Source organism: Monopterus albus, unplaced genomic scaffold (genome assembly GCF_001952655.1).
Source record: "Monopterus albus unplaced genomic scaffold, M_albus_1.0 scaffold12.1, whole genome shotgun sequence".
In the NCBI taxonomy this organism is placed as follows: domain Eukaryota; kingdom Metazoa; phylum Chordata; class Actinopteri; order Synbranchiformes; family Synbranchidae; genus Monopterus; species Monopterus albus.
Genome location: NW_018127892.1, coordinates 2,155,168 through 2,181,364, shown reverse-complemented (window position 1 = coordinate 2,181,364; position 26,197 = coordinate 2,155,168). Strand labels below are relative to the sequence as shown.

Sequence of the window (26,197 nt, the reverse complement as noted above, 5' to 3'; positions counted from 1 at the left end):
ATCTTGGCCTCTGTAAAATTGTGATGGGCATTTTTATTAACTGAACATGAAACCAAATATATTTTCAGTTGTCATTTGGAAAAATGAACTATATGCAGTATTTTTGCTTTAAGGATTTCCCGATGCTCTTGTTATAAATGAGTTTACAGTGTAGATTATTTATAGTTTATTTGTTCAGCCCAGTGCAATGAAATTCCTCTGGCATGATTTAACGTACAGACTAAGAGATGGTGAACTGGAAAGCTCTTGAATGACAAGAGAAGCAGCCCTAAACTTTGGCCAGTATAGTGAAGATCAGCCACCCTGGCCTGCAATAACAGGATGCTTCAAATATAAACATGGCAAACGGAGAAATGTGGTGGTTGACTGATGACCTAGTTCTCTGCCACTTATTGATTAAGAGATATTTGTTTGCAGCTGTTGCCGCCTATAGAATACCATCACTTGGTGAAGCTAGCTTCCTCAGCATTCTTGGCTGTCAGTGACTATTATAAGACATTATGAAAATGGCTTCTGCATTTGCAGGTGAGAAGCTCAGGCAGCCCCTTGTGATACTCATACTGATAAACCCCCATACCTGCAAAACACCTGAGGAAATATGTTGTGTCAGCAAAGATGTTTGTCCTACCCCTTTTGTGGCATTAAATTACAATGGCTGCATATGTCAAAACAGTGGAAGAACGGTTAGGAACTGTCAGCTTCAAATTGTTGCTTTGCTTGCAGAGTGGGGAGTGAAAACGGAGCTGGAGGAGGAGGCAAAGAAAAACATGCAGGCTCTTTCAGCCTACTGTCATGCCACTTAGGATTTGTTGAAGGATTTTCACCCAGCCATCCCCCTTCCATTGAGAAGTAATCAGTACGGCACTGAAAGATAATATTATATCCACTTAGAGGCATGTGGGCTGCAATCTTGTTCATACATGACATAAGGCTGGAAAGCATTGCCTCTGTTTACATTGCTGAGCACTCCCTCCATTTCTGCTTGGACTTGAAGCTTCCTGGCAAAGGTTTCCTGTCTTTGTGTCGCTTACATCTCGTTCTTTCCCCCTCTTGCTTTCTTTTCTCTCTTCTTGATCCCATTCTCAGTTGATGGCGAGCCAGCTGGTGGGCTAGACAGAGGACGCTTGCCTGTAGGTCACCAAAGTGATAATGGCGTTATGTGAGCTTAAGTAATGCTGGCACACTACGGTCTGCAGTAAGTTTCCACAGCTGCCAGCGAAGAGACCCTGAAAAGGTCTTAAAGGTGTGGGAGGCAGGGAGGCATTAGCTCTCCTCCCACCGCTGTGCTGTGATGTGGGCAACAGGAGTTAAGTCCTTTATTAGAAGTGGCAGGCGTTGTTTCCAGTCACCTCAATAATTGCAGCACCACGTCCACTATCGTAATCGATTGAGACAGCTGATGCTGTGGCGTTCAAGTCCATCAGGCAGGCGTGTCATGCTAATTAATGAAACGATAAGGCTAATGCTTGCAGCATTGCACAAATAACTCCTGAAGCCTCCCCTTCCTTTCAACACAAAATTCATCCTTAAAGTTCAGCTCTATCCTGCCTTTCCCTGCCTGCTGGCTGTCTGTCCACAGTGGCCTCATGGTAAGAAGGGTCACCAGGGTCCGTGATGGATCAGCAGCAGTGAAAGGGGTCAGATTCCAGGTTGGCAGGGCAAGCTGTGTCATGCCATTAGCTTTTCTTTTGAAAGTTCCAAGATGTCCAGCCCTTTTATTTTATTTTATTTTATTTTATTTATTTATTTTTGAGGACAGCCAAATGGCATTGACCTTAGATGACTGATGGCTGCCACAGACGCAGCTCAGCGGGGCATTGGGCCCTGATGGAGGCCGAGGAAAGAGCAGGGAAGTGTGAGTGTGGAGGTGTCTTGCTTCTCAGCAGCATATTACAGCCAGTGGTTACTGATGGTTTAACATTGCTTTTGAAGCACCCCTGGACTATATATGAAACAAAAGGATTTCAACAGTCAACATCTCTGTTTTTCACTCTTTCACACCCACTGTCTTTCCTTTCTGATTTGAGAATGTGCCTCCCATCCACAACATTGGCATATGTGCCATGAAAGGTGAATGGCGTATGTATCCTGCACCATATGGCTGGAGTTTGAATTGGGAACTGATATGCACAGGAAAAACTGATTCATCCCGCAGCTTGAGCTGCCAGCTCTCTGAAATGAACATTAGGCTCTCAATTTATGCCTGGGCTTTGACTGTAAACGTGTTACAGCTTAACACCCATCCCCATTCTGCTACCATCTACTCCTGTTGTCAGCTGCAGCAAAGAAACAGAGAAATAATTGAAACGTGCCAGCTGTCCCCACTCTTTAGCTATCTTGGCCAGTTTTCTCCTCGTCCACTCCCCCATTAACATCTCTGAGTGACTTACAAAAAATGTCGCCTTGGATCCCTTGTTACCAGCTTGTAGATGCTCGAGGCAGATTAAATAGTGAGAGGGAAAGCAAGCCATTGCAAATTTCTCCTATGATTTTATTATTAGCACAATGATTCAACACTGCTCGGCCCTTCTGTTCTTCTCATACAAAGTCATTTGTCGAAATCACCCTGCCTTTTTTTGTGACTGAATACCTCACAGCAATGAAGTGTTGATTGGCGAGACTATGGTTTCCCGCCTTCTGCCAGTATCTGTTACAGCCATCTTCCACAGTCACTCACTCGTGAGCTAAGCCTTGGCTCTGTGCAGATTGCTTGTCTAGAGAGGTACAAAAACCAAATCATTGTGTGCTCAACCGTCAAGAACATCAGAATATTCTGTCAACCAAAGCCAGCAGGATACAGATCAAGGTAGCGTGTATCCTCACATACCTTCTGCATCTTCCAACATCTTTCGGCAGATATGCCGCTTTATTTAAATATCTGTCTGTTTATGTCCTTATTTTATCAGGGCCCTGACTGTTTATGCTTTGGCAAAACCATGAAGGGAGTGAACCACAGTGTTTGCCTAGTAAATGAGAACATCCAGTGGCCTTAAGCTTCTCTTACCCCCCGAACCCCCCATCACAGGGAGAATTTACATACCCTCATATCTAATCTGAAAAGGCTTTTTGCATACAGGTTCTATTTCCCTGGCAGTTGTATATACGAACACTGGTGTCTGCAGCAAGCAGGTAATTTATGTAACGCACTGATTTGCATGCACAGCATTCGTTTGCTGAGGGTTTTAGTTGGAGGCCAAATGAGAATATTCTCTAGGGCCCTAATCTCATTCATGAGGTAGTTGGGTCCATTTGCGGGTAGCCAGGTGTCTATTTAAAATAAAATAGTTACAAAAAAAGATTAAAAGTGAATGCTTTTTAAAGGATTTAGGTTTGTAGCTCACAGCTGCCCTTTGGGGCTTCTGTGTGTGTTCTTGACATGGCATGTGTCAACACACTGAGGGATATCCTGGTCACAGAGCCACATTATTTTTTATTGAGGTCTCTTGGATGATGACAGCTAGCTCATCCTATTCCAACTCAGGGCCAAGCCATTCCAAGCAGAGCCATCTGGCTGTGTAAAGGCCACACAGGACCAGATCGGTGCCAGCTCTCCAGATGTTCCACAGGGACAAACAGGGTCACAAGTGAAGGATAGTGGAGGCAGGAACAGCTGTGTAGCGACAATGTGTTCACCCCAGATTCCCCGGTGGACACATCAGTTATCACCAGCAAATCCCAGCGGCCTGTTGTCCGTCTGCTACCTTAGTCCCCCTGTCCCTCATCTGTCCATGAATCCAGCCCCCAACCCGTATCATGACAAACCCAGGCACGTGCACACAGGACAAGGCTCAATTCTCTTGAGTAAGCAGGGCCACAGAAACAACTATGAAAAGATCAATAGTGGGATGAGATGTCATCTGGTGAGCAGACCTTCCAACACCCCCCTAGGGATTGTCCCAGTCCCCCCGGTGCACTAACCCAGCTAAAAGGAGAGGTGGCGGGGTGCCACCCCCCACCACTGGGCTGCCCTCCAACCTTACTCACTTATACCATCTGCTCAGGTTTGCAGGACATGGCTTCAGGACAACGTATTTTTTTGTACAAACACTCGTATGGTATTTGTTTCACATGACTGCCTGTGGCTTGCCTACTCTTTTCCCCAGTATATGATTGCTCGGAAGATGTGTTCCATGTAAAAAAAGAACAAAACAATGCTGATTGTGGTGTTTGTTGAAAAATAGCAGTCGTCTAGCTACATAAGGCCTTTAGGTGACGTGTCAGAGAAGCACTCCTGTCATCTTGTTATCACTGTGTGTTATTTTGCACTCAAAATGGCTGCTGCGGAGATACTCAGAAAAGTAAAGTAACAGTAATCTATCAGGTAAAGCTGTTCATGGCAACATTCCATGACCACTTTAAAGAGCTTTAAAGAGGGAACACACCCTAGCATGTTACCATCATGTATAAAGCAAAGAAGTAAATGAAATTATATATACTTTTGCTTTCTGTAGCAAATTTGGTCTGATTTCTCCCACTTTGTGCTCCCTTCCATTATAATGAAGACATTGGGGCTGTATTTGTGTGTGTGTGCATTATATTCACACTGGAAACTTTTTTGTGTGTGTCACTCTTATATTGTGTGCATTCATGCATGTGTGTCTGTGCATGAATGTCTCAGCTTGCACAGGGTTTTTAATGAGGGATGGGTTGGTCTGAGTTGATACCGCCCTGCCTCCATTAGAGCCCATTAGAATCATCATTAAGATAACCCAGTGCTCGCTGTGGCCCTGGCTTCCCAGCATTAGTATTTGAACCCCATCTCTATCTCCTAGTGGTCGTAGGGAGACTTCCTTCAATATCACTTGCCTCGCATTGTGTCTGGAAGAACAGGTTGCCATGGTAACATCACCCAACGGCGACATTTCTACTGTGGATATTTGCTTCTTCGCCTCTGTTTGTCTGTCTGTGTCTGTCTCTCTGCCTCTGCCTTCAGTCTCCCTGATTCTCCTTCGCTCACAGGAACGAGATTCTGGCACTTTAATCTAAATCCCAGGTCCCTGTGCATCTGGAGATCCATACACCTGTCCCCGGAATTCATTTGAAAGTCATGACACCTTAGCCAGCCCCAGTTCTCCCATAAAATGCACATAGCAAGGCAGGAGGGAGCTTGGCAAATAAAAAAATAAAAGCTCTACCCTGGCTTTTTATTGGTCTTTTTATGGGCGTTAGGATCCTTGAAAGATTAAGCAGGCTGTTAATAGGGACTGGATATTCCATTAGTGGGCTGCATGTCGAGTTCTCCCTGGCTTGACAGCAGCTCCAAGCCCTTCTCATTTTTGTTACCGTCGAGCATGCCCATGGAGCTTTTTTAATTGAGGCACTAGCAAGCCTTCTGACTGAAGGCTGCTGCATCTTAGCTGGAGATTAGAGCCACTTAGAGAGCTTCATTTCCACTGGCTGTCTTGTCTTCCTCTGTCTCTATCTGTCTCTGTCTGCGTGTGAACATTTCCTTCCTCTGATTTGTTATACAAGTTAAAACAAATTCCGCGACTAGCAGCTTAGTCCAGAAGCTATAGCAGTGTATTGTTGCTGTTGCATTGCAATCTCCTCAAACTCAACTTCCCTGTGGCCCATTTTGCTTTTCTTTCAATTTTGGGAGAAGAAGAAGAAGAAGATCACCAAATGTTTTTTTTAAGTGCTGTGAGATTCTTTGTATGTGAAAGGTCTCAAGATGCTGCATTTTCTGCCACTTTCATTTTCTTGCTACAGCATAATTACAATCATTGAATTGCAAAAGCCTAAGTATGAAAAGTCGTTGTTCATTGGAATGCTGATTATAAATGCTCCTTGTCTATTGAAAAGACCCCTGATGAATGGTAAAGACAAAGTGGCCGAGTTCAGAGTGCTTTGCTGTGGTTTCCCAAATCCCATGAAAGATCAAGTAGGGAGGATAGAAAGGCACAGTGGCCAAGATAAGGGGCCACAATCTCTCTTCATAGTACAATTGAAACATAATTATTTCATGCCAGATTGTGTGCTCAGCAAAGCCCTGAATAGGGGCCGACATTTAACTTTAATTAGCTGTGATTTATTCATACTGACTGGATCGCAGGAAAAATTGGATCATCTGATTATAGTTGAGCATGAAAATGACCTGATTAAACACTTAATGGAACCTAGGGAGAAAGAAACAAGAGGAACCTTGGGCAGAAGACACTGGCACGACATTATAAATGAGGAAAAGGAGCTGAGTTTTGCTTATCACTGATCATGTGTTCTCTTCTGAATACACACAGGAGCAAACACCTACCTGTCTATGGCTATTATCTGATTAAGGCATCAGGTGTTTTTGCATCAAACCAGAAAATGACTTGACATCTGAGATAGCTTATTCATAACTGGCACCATCTGAGCAACCATTTCAGATGGGGTTTACTGTTTGTTTTTTTTAACAAGTTTTCTTACATTTTGCTCTCTCTTTTCTCCTCAGGTGTGCCAACGAATGAGAGTCCTGAGTCCAAGACTTCTAGCTCAGCCAAAGTTTCAGGGCTCCAGCGCAGCCAGGAGCAGAGCAACAGTGAGGTGCCCTTTGCGCCTCCTGTGCCCAGCCCCACCCCGGCTTCGGCGCCTACGACCCCGCCACCTCTCAGTGTCAAGCAACAGCAGCAACCTCCACCCTCTGTCCCTACCCCTCCCCTGTTGAGGGCACCACCCCACCCCCAGTCCCACCCTCCTCACCCACACTCCCATCCTCCTCACCCACACTCACTCCAGGAGCCCCGTGTTATTCCTCCCCCACAGCACCACGCACGGCCAGGTATCAGCCACCAGGTGCACCACCCTCTACAATACAACAGCCTTCACGACATCAGGTGAGTTGTTACATGGACATGTTTGCTTACAGGTGCAAGGCTGTGTACGAAAGGAAGCATGTGTGATTAATTTAAAATGGCAACCCACTGAGAAATAGCAGTGAAAATCAACCATAAAAATACAAAAACAAAGAAAATAAACCACTCACTATTTTAGCTGTAATAACACTGATGCTATATTTGTGGCCTATACATCAGCAATTCAACCTCAGATGTTCAGCTGAGGTGTGTTTGTGTAAGACCACTAGAGAGCTGCTGACTTAAAGACCTTTTCAGATAGTATACGTATTGTGTGGCGCATCTCTGCGCTACACCAAGCTGAGCACAGCACAGCACAGCACAGCACAGCACAGCACAAGGTCGCGCGTGCCGTTCTTGCGCGCTGTGATGAAGTTAAAAAAAGTTCAACTTGGGCGCTGCGCTCTGTGACGACACCTTGACGTGTCCAAGCTGATTTTGGTGGACCCACGCCATCTTCTTCTTTGCTGTAGCCCATCTCCTTCTCATCAATAAAACAACTAAAGCCAGAGCTTTTTGCTGACATGTAGATACATACATCGTGCATCCAAGTCCACTGCTTGAAAAATTTGTTAATATCTGCTAACACTTTTTGGTCGCCTAGCAACTGGCCCCCCCCCCAGCACGATTTGCACGTGTGTGCCCTCCTCCCTTGTGCTGCACCCAACCCCCGCAGCGAGCGCAACACATACTGCATCCTGTCTAAAAGCCCTTTAACAATACGGGAGCAGAAATTCACTGTCCAGGGAGATGTCTTCACTTTCACTGTTCTACCTTTTGCACCGGATAATGGTGTCGCATTGCAGAAACCACCACGTTCCTTTAATGTGTTCCTGCCAGTCTACTAGAGCCAGAAAAAAACAAACTGCAGCAATTTCCAAATGAATATAATGTATTTCAATGCCATATGATATTGTACAGTTCTATATTCTACACAATATTGACTGTTTTCCTGTGGATATTGATTTTCTGCCACACAAACTTGCAATAACCAGCTGTCAGATTTACTGTTTTTCATTGAGCAACACTCCAATACATAGAGCGCATTCAACTATTTCCTGCTTCACTTCTTTTTCTCAGATTCTGTCTTCACCTTTTTTTCAGTGTAAGAAGCTTTATTGGAAAATCACTCTCATGTTGTCAAAGCAAAGTGTCAAACATGTTAACAGTAAAACTGAACTAACACATGTATGCAACACATGTACACAATGACATCCTATGTACAAGGTAGTAGTCCTTTCATATAACTGCATTCTGACTGAACACTGAATAAATTCATTATAGTTTGTGATAATAAAATTATTAAGTTATTATTTTTTTAAAGGAGAATTGTATTTTTTCCTGTCTCCTATTAAAACTTCAGCCACAGCAGCAGTCCACTGGGTCTTCCCAAACAACACTTGCCCCCATCCCCTCACCACCACCTCAGCGGGCTCCCATCCTCAGCCCCCGCTTTGCCTCTGTCCATAGCCAATCTCTCTACCTCGCACTATTCCTCCCTACGGAGCCCAGCGCATCGCCATCCGGCCATGTTTGCAGCCCCAGCCACACTGCCTCCGCCACCAACCTTACCAACCAACAGTTTAGTGGTGCCTGGGCACCCAGCCGGCACCCCCTACCCAGGTAAAGCCACTCAGCTCACATGGTAGATGGTCGCTTTAAATTAGGCCCCCATGTAATAGCACACATTCAGGCTGTAAAAGATAATTAACCAGCAAAGTTTGTTGTTCTAAAGCTCTTCCTCTTATTCTGACAGTATTTTCTGAATCTTCAAAGACAAGAAAAAAGTGGCAGTATTGGCTGTGCAAATCTCCACAAGTGTCCAAACATACTGTCAGATTTTTTTTAAGCAATATAAAGCTTTTTCATTAACATATTTAGCTGCATTTTTGAGCATTGATGTGATGCTCTGTAACAGTTTGTATAGTTATGTGGTCATTTTATATTCCAGGGAGCATGTTCAGTTGTACATGTCCAATAAAAATATATATTAACATATACGCAGGCTCCAGGTCATAGGCCAGTGCATATAACCTGGAGAAATTGTATTCGGCTACTAATAATTGGTGGATTTCTTTTTGATGTTAATATCACAAAATATTTGTGGTATGATGTTGAAACTAAACAAGTGTTCATATATGACTTGCTGATCTGGTAAGTGCTCATTTATTACTTTTTTTACTTATTTATCCCTTGACGCTGCACAGTCCAGTGCATGCTAGCATATATTTTCTCTAATGAAGCATGTGGTCATTTTGATACTGCTAAATCAATGTATAATTGAATGGAACAGAAAAGCCTGACATATTCTATTGTTAAAGGAAAACACAAGGCTTTGTCTTGTAATAAAACTATTACTTCATAAATTCTTCCCAGATCCTAAAGCTATAGCAGTTTTAAGACTGTAAGCCAGTTAAAGATTTCCTAAAAGTCAGTGGCATATTTCTTTATTGCTCTGGACATAAATATCAGGAATGTGGTCCACTTAGTGCAGCAGCTACAGATACCTCAAAAAACCAAAGTGCCCCACAAGCAAACCCCATTTTTGCAGTTCAAAATAGAAATAAATCTGTTTGAAATTACAAAGCAGTAGTATGCTGGTTCTCCCACAAGTCACATGTTTGAATGCTAGGTCTTATTTTCACTGGCGGAGAACATCATAGATCAGTTGCTAACATGTACTGTATTTATAGTAGCATAAAAGTTTTAAAAGGATGATGGGGTCACTGTACGAGGGCTTGGATGCATCACTGGAAAATTTCAGCTAACAGCTGGACAGTCATCACAACTGGAGACATCTTGAGCATACTTACAGCAGCATTTTGAAAAATGGCACTCTGATTCAACCTCAACAACCAACAATTATGTTTTCTCTTGCCAACAATATGGGATTTGTTACAACTTCATAGTATGTTCAACAGTTTCATCAAAACAAGCAATTTCTTCGGCACAAGAAGGAAACGTGTCTCCAGCAATGATGGGTGTCTCCCAAATATGTCAGAAATATTCCAGTTGTGCATTGACCTTTTAACAGAGGGCAAGAGTGTGTGTGTTTTCTGCTGGGATGACTCTTGGTTCTCTCTTGTCTTTAGATACCAGCCTGTTGATATCATTCAACCAACCAATCATGTATTGCCAGCCTCATTCGGGGATTCTGATTGGCACATTGTCACAGGCAACTCTCTTACCACCACCAATGAGTCCCCACGTAGAAAACCCTCACAGCATGAGCTGGAGAAACAGAGAATGCCAGGTGACTATTTTCTTTTTTCTCTTCTACCTATGTTGTGAAGACTGACTGGGCGCCCGTGCCTTTTTTTTCTTATGTCCCCCCACTTCCCCCCACCCTCTTTTTCTTTTTTTTTTTCTTTTTTTTTTTTGGTTTTCCTGGCTCTCCTTTCTTGCAGAGCATGACCTCCTGAGGCAGGAGCTGAACAACCGCTTCCTGGTTCAGAGTTCAGAGCGGGGCAGGGGGCCGTCCGCCTCGCCGCTGGCCCCCCCCCCGCCCACCGCACCCCCCATGTTGCGTTCCCAAGCCAGAAATGTGAGGATAAGTAAAAAAAAAACAAAAAACAAAAAGCTCCCAAAACTTCCCACCCCACCACCTGTCACCCAACCCAATCTGCTCTTCAATCAGTTTCTCCCTTTTTTCTTTTTCCCAACATTCACCAAATATGTCCCGTAGCCATAGGAACCCCTCCCTTGAAAGACGATTACTCTGATTCAATTTGAATTGTGCTCTTTGATTTGTGCATACTGTCCTGCCGCTAAAGCCTGACAGCTGACACGGAGCTGGATCCATCACATCACAAATGCTGGGCAGATATGGCCCGCTGACTGCCGCCTCCCTTTACACACACACACACACACACACACACACACACACACACACACAGACATATTAGCTGGTTGACTAGTTCATCCAAGGACATGCTAGTTGCTGCTCAGGTTGGTCAAAGCCAACCCGACACTTTTCTTTTTCATGCTCTGCAACTTCTTCATCCGTAGTGGAATTAGATATAAAACTGTACATCCACAATATGCATCAGTTTTCACAGAGGACCTTTTTCTGACACATGACATGTCTGCCAAACCAGCATTTTCCTTTAAATTATTCATTTTGTTCTTAACTCTGACATAGATTTTGCTGTTCATTGTTTGCTGAGGATCAAAAAAACGGGACTTGCCTGAAGGCTTTTCAATTGTTTGCATATGGATGTTTTTAAATGGTTTTGAATGTTTTCATTTGCCTGTTCACAATGAGCAACAAAGGCACAGTCAAACAAATTGGTGTGTGTGTGTGTGTGTGTGTGTGTGTAGGTGTGCGTCTGAAAATGCATTCATTCCTGCAGATTTGTGGGCTAATCTGTTACTTGTGCACAAGTTCCTTGCCACGTGCATATGTGTGTGTGTGTGTGTGTGTGTGTGTGTGTGTGTGCAAGAGCCAACAGTCGGTCAGATGACTTCATTGCAGATGAAGGCTCGATGACATCACAGCAAAGCTGTTTTGATAGTGTTTCTAATTGCTTCCGTGCTTTGACTGCCATCAAGGCGGGGAGGGGCACACTGGCAGATCTCATATTAGTACAAAGGAAGAAAGGTTATGACTATTCATCCATCATTTCAAATGCACAGCAATCTCTGACAGTCAATTCAGGCCCCATTTGTAGCTTTTTGGCATTAGTCTAATAGGTCTAATCCATCATGTCATGACCTCTGATTAAGAGCCTGTGGTCCCATTAAGGCCCCGCTCCAAGATTATCCCCATCCTGTACATTAGATATCAAAGCCCTGGAATTTATGGCACAATCTCAGATAAGTACAGAGACCATTTAGACGGTTCTTCAGCCAATAGCCACTCATTATGTGGTCTGCTGTTCAGTCCTGACATGGTAGGAATTATATACACTGCTCCAACTTCTCTTTGAAGATGAAAGAGGCGATTTTCCCCATCACGCTAATGCTGGCACTTTGTAGCCCATGATGTACATACCCCCTCCCCCCATCCCTTGCTGTGCTGGTACAGTGGGATTCGAGACTGCCATTACTGTCTTCTGCTGTTTTTTTCCTTTTAATTGAAACTGTGTTGTTACTTAACTTATGCCTTTTCCCCTCCCTTCCTCCCCTAAGTAACAATGCCTTTTTTCTTCTCTTTGGTGCTTGCATAGAGAGGCAGGAGTAATGATGATGTTGTGGTTGTTTTTACTGTCTTGTCATGGAAAGGCAAACCAAGTATGGCCCAGTTGTGCATCCTCTCTCTGTCTTTGTTTCTCTCTCTCTCTCGTTTTTTCTCCTGCTCTCTAGGCACCACATGTCATTTCAACTATGTAACAGCCCTTGCTAATGGCTGTAATTAATGGAATTATGAAGCCTCTATATTTGTTTATTGTTCAAGCAGCTGGCTTGTCAAATGGCAGCCCTGAGTGGCTTTCCTACTCCAGCCCCTTGCCCCTGCCATGTCTTTGGACAAGGAATATCCTTAATTGTTATAAGATGAAATATTAAGCTTTAATTAGCCAAAGCTGTTTACTATAAAACTGTGACAGGCACCATAAATTACAAGGGTTAGAGTTTTTTGTTGTTTTTTTTTTTTACCAGGCTGTAAAGTGGCTGAAATCCCTCTTGTAGCATCAGACATTAAACAGGCAGTGCCTTCAGAGATGCACGGGAACTGTTTAATGAGCTTGGAAGCTGACTCGGCATTTCCTCTCACTAGGCAGTCTGTCTTTGATTTGGACCCACAAACAGGGCCGCCAACACCATTGGTGCCGCTGCTGCTACTTTGTATCCAGATGTGAATGGTCCTACTTCAGCAGAGGGTCCCTGACCCAAACCCTGTGTCTCTAGCAGCAGCCTAGCCAACCCTACACCCACTCCCCCCTCAACCACCCGTGTCGCAGTGCACCCGCACACAGAAACACTGATTCATACCCGCTCATTTTCCTGTTTTATGTAAACCCAAAACATCAGCGCCTGCCAAGAGAGCTTTGTGAAAACACTTGCAAAAAGTATCTGCAAATGGTTTGTGTATTTGTGGAATAGGAATAAGTTACTGTCACTTGTAATTAGCCTGTTTCAAAATAGAGAGCCAGTACTGGCTTGTGAACAGACATACAAAGTCCCCATTCATACATGAGGAAAACATTCTCCGCTCTCCCCCTCCCTTCTGCCCTTCTCAGCTTGCTGACTAGAAGTCCACATGTTGGGGACCAGAAACATTTTTTCTTATAATGACGCAGTTTTTAAATGGCAAATTCCAACTGAGATTACTGTGCTTGGCACAGGTCCTGTCACCAAGTTCCCTCGCATCACTTCAACATTTTAAGGTTATATCAGTTACATACTGATCTGTCATTAATTTGCTCCTAACATTGCAAATGGCATCTATTCAGTTACGTTCCAGCCACGAAATGGTCCCATATATTATTTCACTTATTTTAAGTACAGGCCTGTTTTCTGGACTAAATATTTTTTTAAGTCTGTTTTTCTAACCTGCAAAACAAGCTTACAGTGTACACTATATATATGTACTGTATGTTTAAATCTCCATATACTCCTTTCCAATCTATACCATCAGGGCTTGTTTAAGAAAAAAAAAAAGAAAACCATCGTAGTCAAAATCAATTAGATTCACATTTCTACAAATTTTCCAGTGAATAGAAACAACTGGTTCTGGTTTTAAAGTGGTCTGATTCCCAAGATGGGCCTCCACGCCCAGCCTCTATATGCTCAATTGAAAAATCATGCAGGCTGTCTTCATCTTGGCAGTCGGCTAAAGCGGTCATATTGTTAACAATTTTACTGCCTATCTGACCATGCAGTTGAAGTAAACCCATGACCGGTGCAAGCCAGCTGCTTTACTCCAGGGCTTATTATTCTGAAACTCTACTTATTAATAGTTACAGATGTCAATCATGTATTTTGTTTTTGTGATGTAAAAGTAATGAGACATTATTCTTAAAGAAGGCTTTTACATGATGGATTTTGGTCAAATAAGTCATTCTGTAGATGATTGTTTCCTAATTCTTTTCTCTCTTATCTCCTGCAGTTTGACAAATACACACCCAAACTGGACAATCCATTCATCAGACATTCAAATGTGAGTTTCTCCTCATCCTTTAAATTTAAATTTGTTATTTGCATTTGTTTACACATCAAATATTTGACATATTTGAAGGCTGTAATGAGAGCATTTCTTGTGGTTGTGGTTTTGTGTATGCTTGAATCCTGTACCTTTCTCGGTATGATTTAGTGTTTTGTCTCCCATCCTTCTCTTTTCTCCACAGTTCTTCCCCTCCTATCCCCCCACCATGCCAGGCATGCCCCCGCTGCTTCCACAATCAGGACCCTTCAGCTCACTGCAAGGAGCCTTCCAGCCCAAGGTCAGCCCCATATCCCTACCCTCAACCCACAATCTACTGATAGGCAGAGAATTTAAAGAAGCGTGGGCTCAAAATAAATCATGGAAGTGTGTACACTATTGGGATAGAGGATCAGTAATATCACACAAAAAATGTAAAAGCCCTACTGTATACAGATTTAGGGGTACATAAATGTCCACACATACTCACTATGGAAAATGAATGAAATAATGAAACACTTTGCATGGAAGTGATGTATAACTTTAAGCCACATGACTCACTGAGCCAAGTGTTTGTAGGTTTTCTCAACAGTCACTAAAAGTTACTAACATACGCAGCCAGATACACAGTGTAGTAGTGTTTGGTTGAAATGGAAAAACCTGGATATGTGAGTGCGCTATATGTATGTAAAATAAACATCATGGCAGTGTGTATTTGTAGAAGGAATTAACAAGTGAGGAAAGTTCAGGTCATACACTACATTTACAGGTCAGTAGATGTGTCACCACACAAAACTCCTTCCTGTTGTCTGTCTTTAGTGAGAAAAGCAGTAGGGATCTGTACAGTGAAGATGTAAAACAATACATCTCAGCCCATCCTGTAAAATCCATTATAGTACTCTGTCAGACTTGACTAGACTTGAACCAGGGTCAGAGCTGTGTGCTGACCTGAGCTGTGATAGGCCATGATAGAAAAATGATGTCTGTCTGTTTAGGAGAGCAGTGGAGAGAAGATGTGAGGGATGAGAAGGGGTGGAAGGGTGTCAGTCTGTCTGGCAGATGCCCAGCGGCTGTGACCTAGTGTAAGCTACCAATCAAAGCTGGCCTAAATCCGCTGGCCCTATTCCCAGTGGGCTCGGTCATGGGGGGACCCTTTTGTCGAAGGCCCCTCCAGATGGTTCAAGGAACAGTCTTATGCGTCTAAAGCCCCTGCTAAGTATTCTTGAAGAGGAGCTTAGGGGGAAGGGCTTGGGGATGGATGTTTATTGTGGGGGCTGATGACCCAGGTCACCCTGCAGGATTTTCCGATCCCTGGTGTAGGGATGGATTAATAAGGCTGATCTAGGCACTCCAGTGACTTCAGGAGGAGATCAGAGATGTGTTACTCGGGTATGGCTCAGTGCCTGCAGTTTTATCTGTAACGTCAGCTATATAGTAGCAGTAGAGGAGGATTAGCAAGCTATAGTACCACTGTGTCGGAGTTTATAAGGTTAGAGTGATGCTGGCATCTCTAGTCCAAGGACCTAGTAGTTGTTTTAGGGCAGAGTTTCTGACATGCTTCCATGCCACAGACACCCATCTAGAACAAGGACACCAGACTTGAGATTTATTAGTTGCAGGTTTCTGAGCATATAATAGTGTAAAAACTTGGATTACATTAGTCATTCTTATTCATTCTTTAAAGGGGATATTTCATACAGAAAAAATTAAAGTCCTTTACTGAGAACGCCCTTGAGGACGCCTCAGTCCCCATTTTAGATACATTATGAGTCACATTACCTCTTAAGATTGTGCATACAGTAGTATACAGTATGTCACAGGTCTGTTTTGTCTGCCTCTATGTAAATGTTCATTAACTGATTTAACTACCGTAGATCTTTGACCACAATCCATCTCATTCCTTCTGTCTCTTTCTCTCTGTTAGGCATCTAACCCCATTGACGTAGCAGCACGTCCGGGAGCAGTACCTCACACACTCCTGCAGAAGGATCCACGGGTAAGTGTGAGGCCATTTCCGAAACAGTCTCCTCCTATTCGCTTCCTCCTGGTTAATGCCTTGTGTCTGAAATGTGAATGCATGCATTTGCATTTACATCTTTTTGAGACAAGCCATTCCTCATGCATCTCCATGGGATTCATTTATAAAGTGTCTACAGAGCTCAGCAGAGCTGCATGTTTTGGCAACATATCTTTGCTGCTGAGGATAATGACTGTCTGTTTGTCCATACAGATAACAGACCCATTCAGGACACCTGTAAGGGTAAGTCTTGTCCATGTTCTTTTAAATGTTTTATCTCTCTGGCCAGGCCACAAAGTCTAAAACTGCACATTCTTCAACTCTTCCTGCAGGGTTTTGGTTGCATTTAAGGTTAGCTTTGAGGACTCTACTGGGTTAAAGTCAGGGTTAGATTTTCCTTCATTTGTTGCCTGGTTAAAAGTTCTGACGAGCTCCCACTTTGTAGTTTGGCCAGAAAATCTCAATGCCAGAATCAATTTTTAGCTCTGCATATCAAGCCATCCGGCTAACCTCAGTTTCTCTCTAAATTTTTAGAAACCTGGCAAGTGGTGTGCAGTGCATGTCCAGATCGCATGGCAGATCTACCACCACCAGCAGAAAATGAAGGTGCGTTAGATGGATAATGGTGTCTTTCAGGAATCTTGCTGTCCTGTAAAACCAGATAGTTCATTGGTAATGGAATCGTGATCTAAACAACATATATATAGCAGGGCTGATCTTTACCTATAAAATAACCTATAGTCATGTTACTGGATTCAGAAAGACCATAATGGTGAGAAAAGTGATGACACAAAAAGTGACTAATTTTGTAGTTGAAAAAAATAGTTGTGCTGACAAAGTGCAACATGTGAACACAGATTTAAAAAATGCTTGTGTGGAAATCATCCTCTCACTGACAGAGGATGGTGTGGCCTCGCCATGGAGATCATCTGCTAATGCCACTGGCCCGGTGTGTCAGTCCTTCTTTGGCTCTGAACCCCCTTTTGTGTCCCTAATCAGCTTACATATATATATTATATCACAGCTGGCCAACACTGAATACATGGAGCCATTCTTGTAATAAGTGTCTTCCTCTGATCCCCTCACCCAGTATAGCTGAGGATAAATCCCTCTTGCTCTGTAGTGTTTGGCACTGCTGCATACCGACTGCCTCCCTCTTTTTGTCTCTGCCCCTCTTGACTATAGCAAATGCAGCTGGATCCCCACAAACTAGACATGAATGGGAAGCTGGACTTGTTCAGTCGACCCCCAGCTCCAGGAATCTTTCCAGGATTCCCGTACCCTCATGACCTGGCACGACCCCTCTTCTCTTCCACAGGTCAGTAGCGCCCCTCAGTACCCAACACAGGGTGATGATCCGCACCTTCGTTGACTAATCATTCAAAACACTCACACTTCTCAGAGCCTTCCAATGGCATGCCTGTCTTTATGCAAATAAGCATTTATAGCCACATGTCAAAATTGTTCCTCCACTGTTGGAATAAAATGGCATAATTTTTTCTCACCTCTCATGTAATTATAGGTCTTTTGTAGCAAATGTTTTGCCAGTAAAGGGAGTCAGATACGTCTATGAATATGGATGACTCTCAGTTAGGTAATTGACTGATTTGCCCTGTGTTGGAGGGCAACAGAGAGGCAAACGGCCTTTGACTGGTAATTATGCAGTGGTGTGTCGGAGGCACTCCTGTAATTGGTTGTTTCATTAACAATTCATGGAATATGGGTGAAGGTAACAGCATTTTGTGAACGAGGCCAGCTTGTTGCACAGTCAGGAACTGACCTCAATAAGCAGCTGTAGACTTACACACAAACAACAACAGCTGCAATAAAAGCAAAATATCAATTGCTAATTTGCTGAATGCTGATACTCTGCTTACATGCACAATATATTCAGCAAGCTTGTGTTGCTGTTACAGAAGAATACCTCATATCTGCATTTTTAGTTATGGCTAATCACGGGGTAAGAATTTTAACTGTTGTTGATGGAAAGTAATTTTCTCTCTGCATGCCTAATTAGAGTGTTTATGACTGTCTGATTGAATAATAATAGCATTCTTATTTCCTTTCTGCCCTGACAGGCTCCGGCCACCCAGCTCCCTCCCCATATGGCCCTGCCCCACACCCCAGCGGCTTCCTGCCTCCTAGCCATTTGGCAGGTAAGTGTAAGTAATCCCATGTTCAGATTTTTTTATACAGTTTTCTCCTATAAATCTCTCTCTCACTTACTCTCTCTTTTGCACTCATTTTTTAAAGATGTTACAAGTCACCAGAGTGTAATCTGAAGCCTAGATCTTTATAGATCTGTTCTCAGGTTCATGTGAAGGTTACTGTGGAACCCAGTGGTTAGCTGGTCACAACACTTCTTGAGCAAGTTCTTAGTAATGGAAAGTGTAGCCATCATATAATCAGACATCAGATATCTGTCTGAGGTTATTCAAAAGACAGCCAACGTAGTGTTCACTAGTGATGTCTATTTTTCAGCCCTCATTTGTTTAAACAAGCTAAATGCAGTGCAGCAGCATATATGACACATGAGCTTCCAAAGTTGATTTTGTAATTCATAGGAGTAGGATACTGTAGTTATTGTTGCTGGATTTATTTGTGCATTTAATCATTTTTATTCATTCATATATTTTCCATCATTCTATCTGAGATGCTGTAGAGGTTCAGAGTGGCAAGCCGATTTCATGGAATAAGCCCTTGAGTCAATTGATTTTGTGCTTATGAATACACTGTGCACTGAGGAGGAAGATTTAGTGAACAAAATTTCCCTGCCCAGAGAGTTCATGTGTGACGCAGAGGAGACGTCTCAGTTGTTGTGTTTTCTGATATATTAACAAGCCCCAGAACTGAAAATCCTTAAACCGTGATCTGTTGATAAGGTCTGCATTTCCTGGTGGATTTTTGCTGAATTAAAATGGAACCGCAAATTATCAGGTAATGATTGTTGTTTAGTGACTTCTCAGGGTAAACGTTTGTGCTATTACTAAGAATTTGGAGGCTCTAGTCTGTGTCAGTGGAGCCTATCAGGCATGGTTTCTTCAGCTAAATCATTGTGGTCTGTCTAGTCTAATTTGTACAGCTTTTCATTCCCCTGCCATATCATAGTCCATTTCAGCTCAGCTCCTACAACTCAGAAGTAATTTCCCTATCAGGCAGTGTTGATCCAGCAGCCCCAGCAGGGTCAGAGACACTCCACGCCAGCTAGTGGCAATGAATTCAGCATCCAGGCAACCTGGCTACTGCAGAATTATCAGGCAAAGAGCTTGGGTGGCAGCGCTAAAAAAACCACAGCTTGCTTGTAAGAGAAAAGCCGAGTGGAACGGGTTGGTGTTGGGGTGAGCACCGTTAGCCAGCCCCCCTTTTGCTAATCCCTGTTTGGCATTTTGCAGATCCTTTCAGTCGCTCCAGTTCCTTTGGCGGCCTCGGCAACCTTTCAAGCAGTGCCTTCGGAGGATTAGGCAACCCCTCGCTTGGTAAGCGCTGGCCCCCCTCCTCCTCCTCCACCGCTCCCCCCTTTCAATCTGGCCCCTGTGGCCAGGGACAGAACAGAGCGAGACAGCGTTAGGCCACAGGGACAGCCAGGAGGGGAGGAAAAAATCAAGCTCTGGTTTCTGTGTCAAAGCAGTACTAGCCCATGGAGGCCCAACAAGGCAGCACAACACAGCACAGCAAACCTCCTCCCTGCCTTCACTTTACCCATCAGCCATGTCTCCAGCAGACTGGCTTTAATCTGGCTGCTTTACTGCCAACAGGCACTCTTAGGTCTGCTGTTTGGTGGCAATTCATCTGTTAATTATTTGACAAGCCCCTTCTGCACTACCATGGAGAGTTTTCTCTTTTCCTGCTGCATCCTCTTTATGCCTTTCTCTTCATTCCTCCTATTTCTGTGTGCCAAATCGGTCGCCCTGTTGTGAAAATGGATGTGATAGGAATAGACATGCTGTGGAATGCTAAGGTCTCCCTTGGCTTTTCACAGCCCTCAACTCTGGAGGGCAAGTGAGTCTCCCCTGTTCTTCTGGTGCAAAAAAGGAAGGGGGAAGAAGCCTTTTAGTCCAAAAGCAAATGAGTAGAGTGTTTTTTTTTCACTGGTGGGGGAAGCCATTAACCTCTAACTTTTTCAAACAGCTTCAGTGAGAAAACCTCCAGAGACAAAGACAAAAGCAGCTTTTGTTGTTGAGTCTTTCATATTTTATGTGTCCTCAAGAAGGTTTTGTGCCCAATTAACTTAAAGTGGGTCCCACGCCTTGTCTCCCCCTTTCCCTCCAGGGTCCAATAGTGTGTTTGGCACCAAGGACGGGCCAGGAGGACTGCCCACATTTGGCAGCCCCCATCATGACACCTGGAACAGGCTTCGACGAACCCCACCATCTTTCCCCACTCCGCCACAGTGGCCCAAAACTGCAGAGGCTGAGAGAAGCAGCTCAGCCAACAGCCATGAGAGAGAGCGAGAAAGGGAACGGGAACGGGAGAGAGAAAGGGAGAAGGAAAGAGAGAAAAGAGACTCATCCACTGGGAAAGAGGAGAAAGATAAAGACAGGTGAGTTTGATGTATACTTTTAAGTATTATTTGAAGGCTCTCAGCTTTAAAGGAGAGGGCCACTCATTTCTGTATTAATAGTATCTTCAGCAATCTCCATGCAGAGACTAAAACCACCAATGAATTGCCTCTACTGACGATTAATGTCCTTCAGTCTGTCTGTCCTGAATCAACTTGTTCTTCTGTGCCATAGACCTCCATTGATGTTCAAAAATGACTAAAACCACATCACTGAAACACAATGCTGCACTGGGTGACATATTCCTTCATTAGCAAACCCCAGACCTGAGTGTGAATAGCTGGCAAAAGGTAACAAAACAGGGAGCTCAAGCAGTTGACTCTGCCCCATGTTCACTTCAGGAAATTATGGCTGCACAGAGCCTGTGGGGCAACATAGGCGAGTCTTGGGATTCTTAAAAAAAAAAAAAAACGTGTCACCCAGTGAAGCAGTGTGTTTCATTGATATGTTTTTAATCATTTCTGAACTGAGATCTATCACACAGACAAACAAGCTAATCCAGGACTGGCAAACCGATGGACATTAACCATGAGTTAATTGGCAGTTTTAGTCTCTGACTGGAGCTGAAAATACTAATAATATAAAAAAAATGACCAACCTTGTCCTTTAAATTTAGTCAATGAAAAATAAAGTCTGCAATAGTACAGTGGCTCTAAATGTTCACAATTAACCATAACCTTAGACTTCACTTTGCTGTGTTGTTTCAAAGTTTGTGATTCCCCAAAGAAGGTAACAAATCTGATCATCTTATAGCAAATGGTAATGTTAATAAAAATTGTGAATATTTGTATACACATAACAGACCTGACCACACAAGTGCACAGATACTTGATAACAATTTTAAAGACATGGCTACAGTAGTCATCCTTTTTCCAGCTAACATTAGCTCATGTACAAAATGATGAAATGATGTTAGGACAAAATGAAAACACTTCAGCTCTGGAGATAGATTTACTGTTCAAGACAAAAGATGTGCCAAGTGTGGCAATTCTCCAGTCTATTAGCAGTATCCTTGGAAAGTGTAATACATTATCTGTCCAACAAGGAAACAGATACAGATCAAACAGGTAACAAGCAGCTCTGAGAGAAGCTAGAGAATTTAACTCAGATTTTATTGTGGAAATGTAATTAAGTTAAATTATGCTTAAGTACAACCCACCTACATGATGCTTGTTTTAACTGGCACCAACTAAAGTTGTATTATGTGATTACAGGGATTCTGTGGATCGCAACCGGCACTCCAACCGTTCATCTCCGGCCTCTGCACCAGTCAGCTACCAGATCAGCAGCCTGATTCGATCAAACAGCCAGAACTCCAGTGATTCGGGGCGGCATCACAGTGGCAGCGTAGACCGGATTCGTGAGGTCGAGAAAGAACTTTTGGAGCGCCACAGAGAGTCCTCCACACTGGCTGATGTGAAGGTGAAGGAGAGCCGCTCGCCTAGCAAGGAGATGCTAGAAAGGAGACCCTCCGAAGATTCCATCAAACCCACTCAACGTTCTCCTTCTCCATACTCCAAGGCAGTGATTAGTGAGCAGGGTATGAAGATGGCAGGTGGGCCCCCACCTACCCTCAAGGACGGCGAAAGGAAAGAGCCCCCACCTGCAGAGCTCCTCCACAAGGTGAAAAATGACATGAAGATTAAGGAGGAGAGAAAGGAGGAGCAGGAGGTCATGGTGGTGAGTTCCGAACCTGCTCCGCAGCTACCAGCCCAAGCTCTTCCTGCTCCCATTAGCCAACCTGGAAATCCACACCACCACCACCCACCTTTGTCTCAGCAGCACCCTCTACCCTCACCACGTGGCAGTGACATCCCAGCACCTGGCCTACATGGTGTCCCCATGGCACACTCTCTGCCCCTTTCCATGAGTGCGATGCCCCAGATGGGCAGCCTCAATGTGCTAGACCGGGCTCGCATGGCTCCTTTCATGGCCCCTTAGAGAGGCCTACCGTAGCCTGGACCTGCAGCGGCGCATGGACTTCCAGCTCAGGGCCGAGCAAGGACATCGCTTCCCCAGCATCTACGAACAGGAGCGAGCCTACCGTGAGAGGGAGGCTCATGACTACTCTCACCACGAGCACTTGCTGGAGGTGCGTAGGGAGCATGAGAGGATGAGACAGCAGGCCGAGGAGCGAGAGCGTTTCCACCTGAGGGAGGAGCTGGACAGAGCACGTCTCCATCAGCTGCACCAGTCTCCCATGGAGGGCCATCTACCCCACATGCCTCCCTTCATGCCCCTAGGTGGCATGCCCTACCCTAGACTCAGCCCCTCCACTGGACACAATGGCCCTCTGAACAGAACACCTCCTACTGCTGCACTCAGTGCACCCCCGCCCCTTGTGCCAGCCGGCAGTGCCAGGTCAGCCTCACCCAGGAGGACTACCCCCCTCACCACCACACAAGACCCACGGGACTACTCCCCATCTCGCAACCCCAAGGAGGTAGAGGCTCGGTAGCTTCTTAGTAAAGTGTACCGGGTCTTACTAGATGCACTCTCAAGCCCCACTCCCCTAATCCAAAACTTCTTGTGAACATAATTCACCACTCTTCTCCAGAGAAGAGCAAAACTCCCTAAGGGAAAGGGTATGATTGTACAAAGTAAAGGTGTGTATGGCTGATTAAGCACATGCCATGACTTTATTTTTAGTGGACTGGAGGTTGAATAATGTCGGTAATGAAAACACAAATATGTGTATGTTTATATCTGACTTAAATATTTGATAATTATTAATATATTAATCCAATACTTTTTTCAGCTTTGTGCAAAAAGAGAGGTCCTGAAATGAATTTGTACATTTCCTATCCTTGTTCCATGTATAGATATCATTTCTATGAATTTTATGTATTTTGTGCATTAGTCACGCCTTTTACAATATTTATCCCAGTTGATTGTGAGACATATCCATTATGACCCACTGTAAAGACTGGACTTTGGTTTCAACCTTCAGTAATTTAACCTCATGGTACCAGGATATCCTCAATTATGACAATGTACAATGTTACATTACCGATTTGTTTTGTTCTTTTGTTTTGCCTTTGAGATATGCAGATAACTATATACAGTATTATGAGGTCTTTGTTCAGTCTCTGTAAAGAAATCTGATGTAAATAACTTGTTGATATTCCTTCGCTGCAAAATTACTGTGTAAATTTATTAGGCTTTTTAACCATTTCTAGAAAAACAAAATTTAATGAAATATAGGGAATTGCTTCCCTGTTGAATATGGTAACAGACAAGCCTGGCCAATGAATGGAAAGTATGATAGGAGGGTGTTGTAAAGGGGGCCTAGAAGGATCATCTGCAATCTATGCAAAGCAGCACACAGCACCCTAAAGAAGAGATCACCTGGAGTGAGCAGGCAATACTGGTGATACTGAGAGAAACTTGGATTAACACGTCTATATGTACCAATGAAGTAATGATGGGTTTACTGAAAGACTTCCAAGTCACAAACTGGACCAGCCCCAGACAGAAAAAGGAGGAGACTTTTTAGTGGGCAGCAAAAGAACTTTCTCTGTCAACCTTGTGGTGTTGTGCAGTTGTTTTTCTTAGACTCTTGTATACAAAACAAGTAGAGTATTAGGCGTGCAAAAAAAATGAAAATGAACATTCATGGTTTAAAATGTACGGAATAAAGTTTGGACCTAGTGTCATACATGTGCTCTTGGCCCTTAATCCTGGTTCTAACTGTCAGTGCTAACTGGAAGTACTGAGTTTGTCTGTAAGGCAAACCTGTTGAGTGGAATGTTGATGTGAGGTTGATAGGTTTGCCAATAATGCTTGTGCCTCACTTTCAGCATTTAGAGTATTTGCTCATCTGATATCAAGCTATTACTTTGAAATCATAAAGGCAACAGACTTGGCTGCCAGAGTAGCCAAGTCATCAGATCATTTGACTGTAATCTGTCATACATGGGCTGCAGAGCTCTCCAAAGGGGATCAATGAGATTGGGCCAAGGTAATACAGGGAGGGACTAATAGGACATTGATTCTGTATGAAAGCGGGTTTTGAGTGTTTGTGTTGCAGGTAACCGGTATTGACTGGCAGCCCAGCAGCATATTGACCCGTGGTCTGTACTCATTAAGAAGAGCAACGCCTGGGAGGTAGGCTATCGGATGGCGGAGGAGAGGCTCCTATCTCTTCTCACACACCTCCTCTCATCATGCACACCACTCATCTGCTTTTCTAATGAGACCGGAAGGCACCCCTGGAGTGAGCCACAGAGGGAGGCCTGAGGCGCTCCATCCCATTATTGACAAGACCTCGGCTGTGCTTTCCGCCTGTCCAGAGACAGCCAATTCATCCTGATAATGCCCCAACTACTCATCTCGCTGCTGTGTGCCGTGAGACCCACCGAGCCTCTCCCGTGGTACCAGCCCATAATGACAGCGTGGATCAAACCATGGCCAGGTCATTAAGGGATGTTACTGAAAATCAATGCTGATCCTGTGTCTCACACACTCCAGCAGGGTTTTTTTTAAAGGTCCCCTTGAAAAGACTGCCAGAATGGGGTTGGCGTATTGGGAAGACTTAAATGACCATCACTTTCAATTTAGGCTCCCAGTAATTGAGCCACATATTCCTCCGACGGGTAGCATCTGTCAGTGGCCAGCTTCACTTTAGCTCTTTGTGCTTCTAGTCCTAATCATCTAGTCAACAACAGGTACTTAACCCCTGTACTTGTTATCGCATAGTGATTTTTTTTTTTCCTATAACTATTATTTACCAAGCAAGCTTTGGTAGAAGAAAAACACACACCTTACATATCCCCTCAACTCCATCATTCTGTCCTGTGCTCTCGCCATTTTACGGCTGAGTGTAGAACAGCCCTCCGGAGATGAAAAGCTCCATCAATTTCACTCATCGTCTGGCAAGGTCAATTTATTTCAGCACACAGTCCATCATCAGATGGGAATCAATTGACACATTGCCTAGCATATCCAACCCAAGGTGGGTTATTACAGCATCTGCAATTGTCAGCTCTTTTTCAGAGCTATTTTTCACATGTCCTGGCTTTTTTTTTTTTTTTTGCATTGTTTATGATTTGCTATATTTCTTAATAATTTGGAGCATTTCCTATTTGATGGAACATTGTTACTATGATAGGGTTTCATGTAACAGCTTGTCACAAAAAAGCAAATGTGACACAAGACTGTGTTTTGTTTTACATATTTCTCCACTATAATCCCAATTAATAGGATACAGTGGAATATGAGGTAAGACATTGTTTTGTTGTTCCACTAATCCAATTCATTTATCTGTGGGAAACCTCAGTGCTGAGGGGTTAGGATTGAATTTTCATGGTCTCAAATATGTCCAAAAAGCGCTTGGCACAGAGTTCACCCCTGATTCAATGAACAGTGGAACAGGCCTAAGGGGCTTCTATAGAGCACAATGGCAGCTAAAAACACAGTGCCAAGTTAATAAGATGGGCAACAAATGAATGGTTCAGTCCAAGCTCCTTTTCTCTCTTGCACTCTCTTCCCCCGCTGATAAAATGTATGAAAGTGTTTTTGAGCCACAGTGCAGTGGCTCTCGAGACTTTTCCCCCAGCAAGAGCTAATGCATTAGTTCCCATTTGAAGGCTGTTTGGAAATGGAGATTGGAAATGAAACAGGAGGCCCCCAGCATGATCACATTTGGATTGCTGGGGCCTCCGCTGGGCCTGGTGATTTGGGAGACCGTAACTCTGCTTGGAGTTCAAGC

The 26,197-nt window shown here is 43.8% G+C and overlaps 2 protein-coding genes across 2 annotated transcripts in view; both read left to right on the top strand.

The window, feature by feature from the left end:
• Positions 1 to 22,422, top strand: part of LOC109954808 (fibrosin-like 1) — a gene marked incomplete at its 3' end in the record, with an annotated part of 273,238 nt that extends 250,816 nt beyond the window's left edge. The window contains exons 8-20 of the mRNA XM_020590407.1: positions 6,431 to 6,812; positions 8,194 to 8,453; positions 9,923 to 10,083; positions 13,879 to 13,929; positions 14,117 to 14,212; positions 15,836 to 15,907; positions 16,142 to 16,171; positions 16,463 to 16,534; positions 17,114 to 17,246; positions 18,007 to 18,084; positions 19,321 to 19,404; positions 20,198 to 20,468; positions 21,702 to 22,422. Of these exons, the coding sequence (XP_020446063.1) occupies positions 6,431 to 6,812; positions 8,194 to 8,453; positions 9,923 to 10,083; positions 13,879 to 13,929; positions 14,117 to 14,212; positions 15,836 to 15,907; positions 16,142 to 16,171; positions 16,463 to 16,534; positions 17,114 to 17,246; positions 18,007 to 18,084; positions 19,321 to 19,404; positions 20,198 to 20,468; positions 21,702 to 22,422 (2,411 nt within the window). The remainder of the gene's footprint in view (positions 1 to 6,430; positions 6,813 to 8,193; positions 8,454 to 9,922; positions 10,084 to 13,878; positions 13,930 to 14,116; positions 14,213 to 15,835; positions 15,908 to 16,141; positions 16,172 to 16,462; positions 16,535 to 17,113; positions 17,247 to 18,006; positions 18,085 to 19,320; positions 19,405 to 20,197; positions 20,469 to 21,701) is intronic.
• A 3-nt stretch (positions 22,423 to 22,425) lies between these two features.
• On the top strand, positions 22,426 to 24,136 carry LOC109954840 (autism susceptibility gene 2 protein-like). Its single transcript, XM_020590460.1, has one exon. The coding sequence runs from the start codon at positions 22,463 to 22,465 to the stop codon at positions 22,943 to 22,945; it is 483 nt and encodes a 160-aa protein (XP_020446116.1). The 5' UTR covers positions 22,426 to 22,462; the 3' UTR covers positions 22,946 to 24,136.
• Positions 24,137 to 26,197: the final 2,061 nt, after the last annotated feature.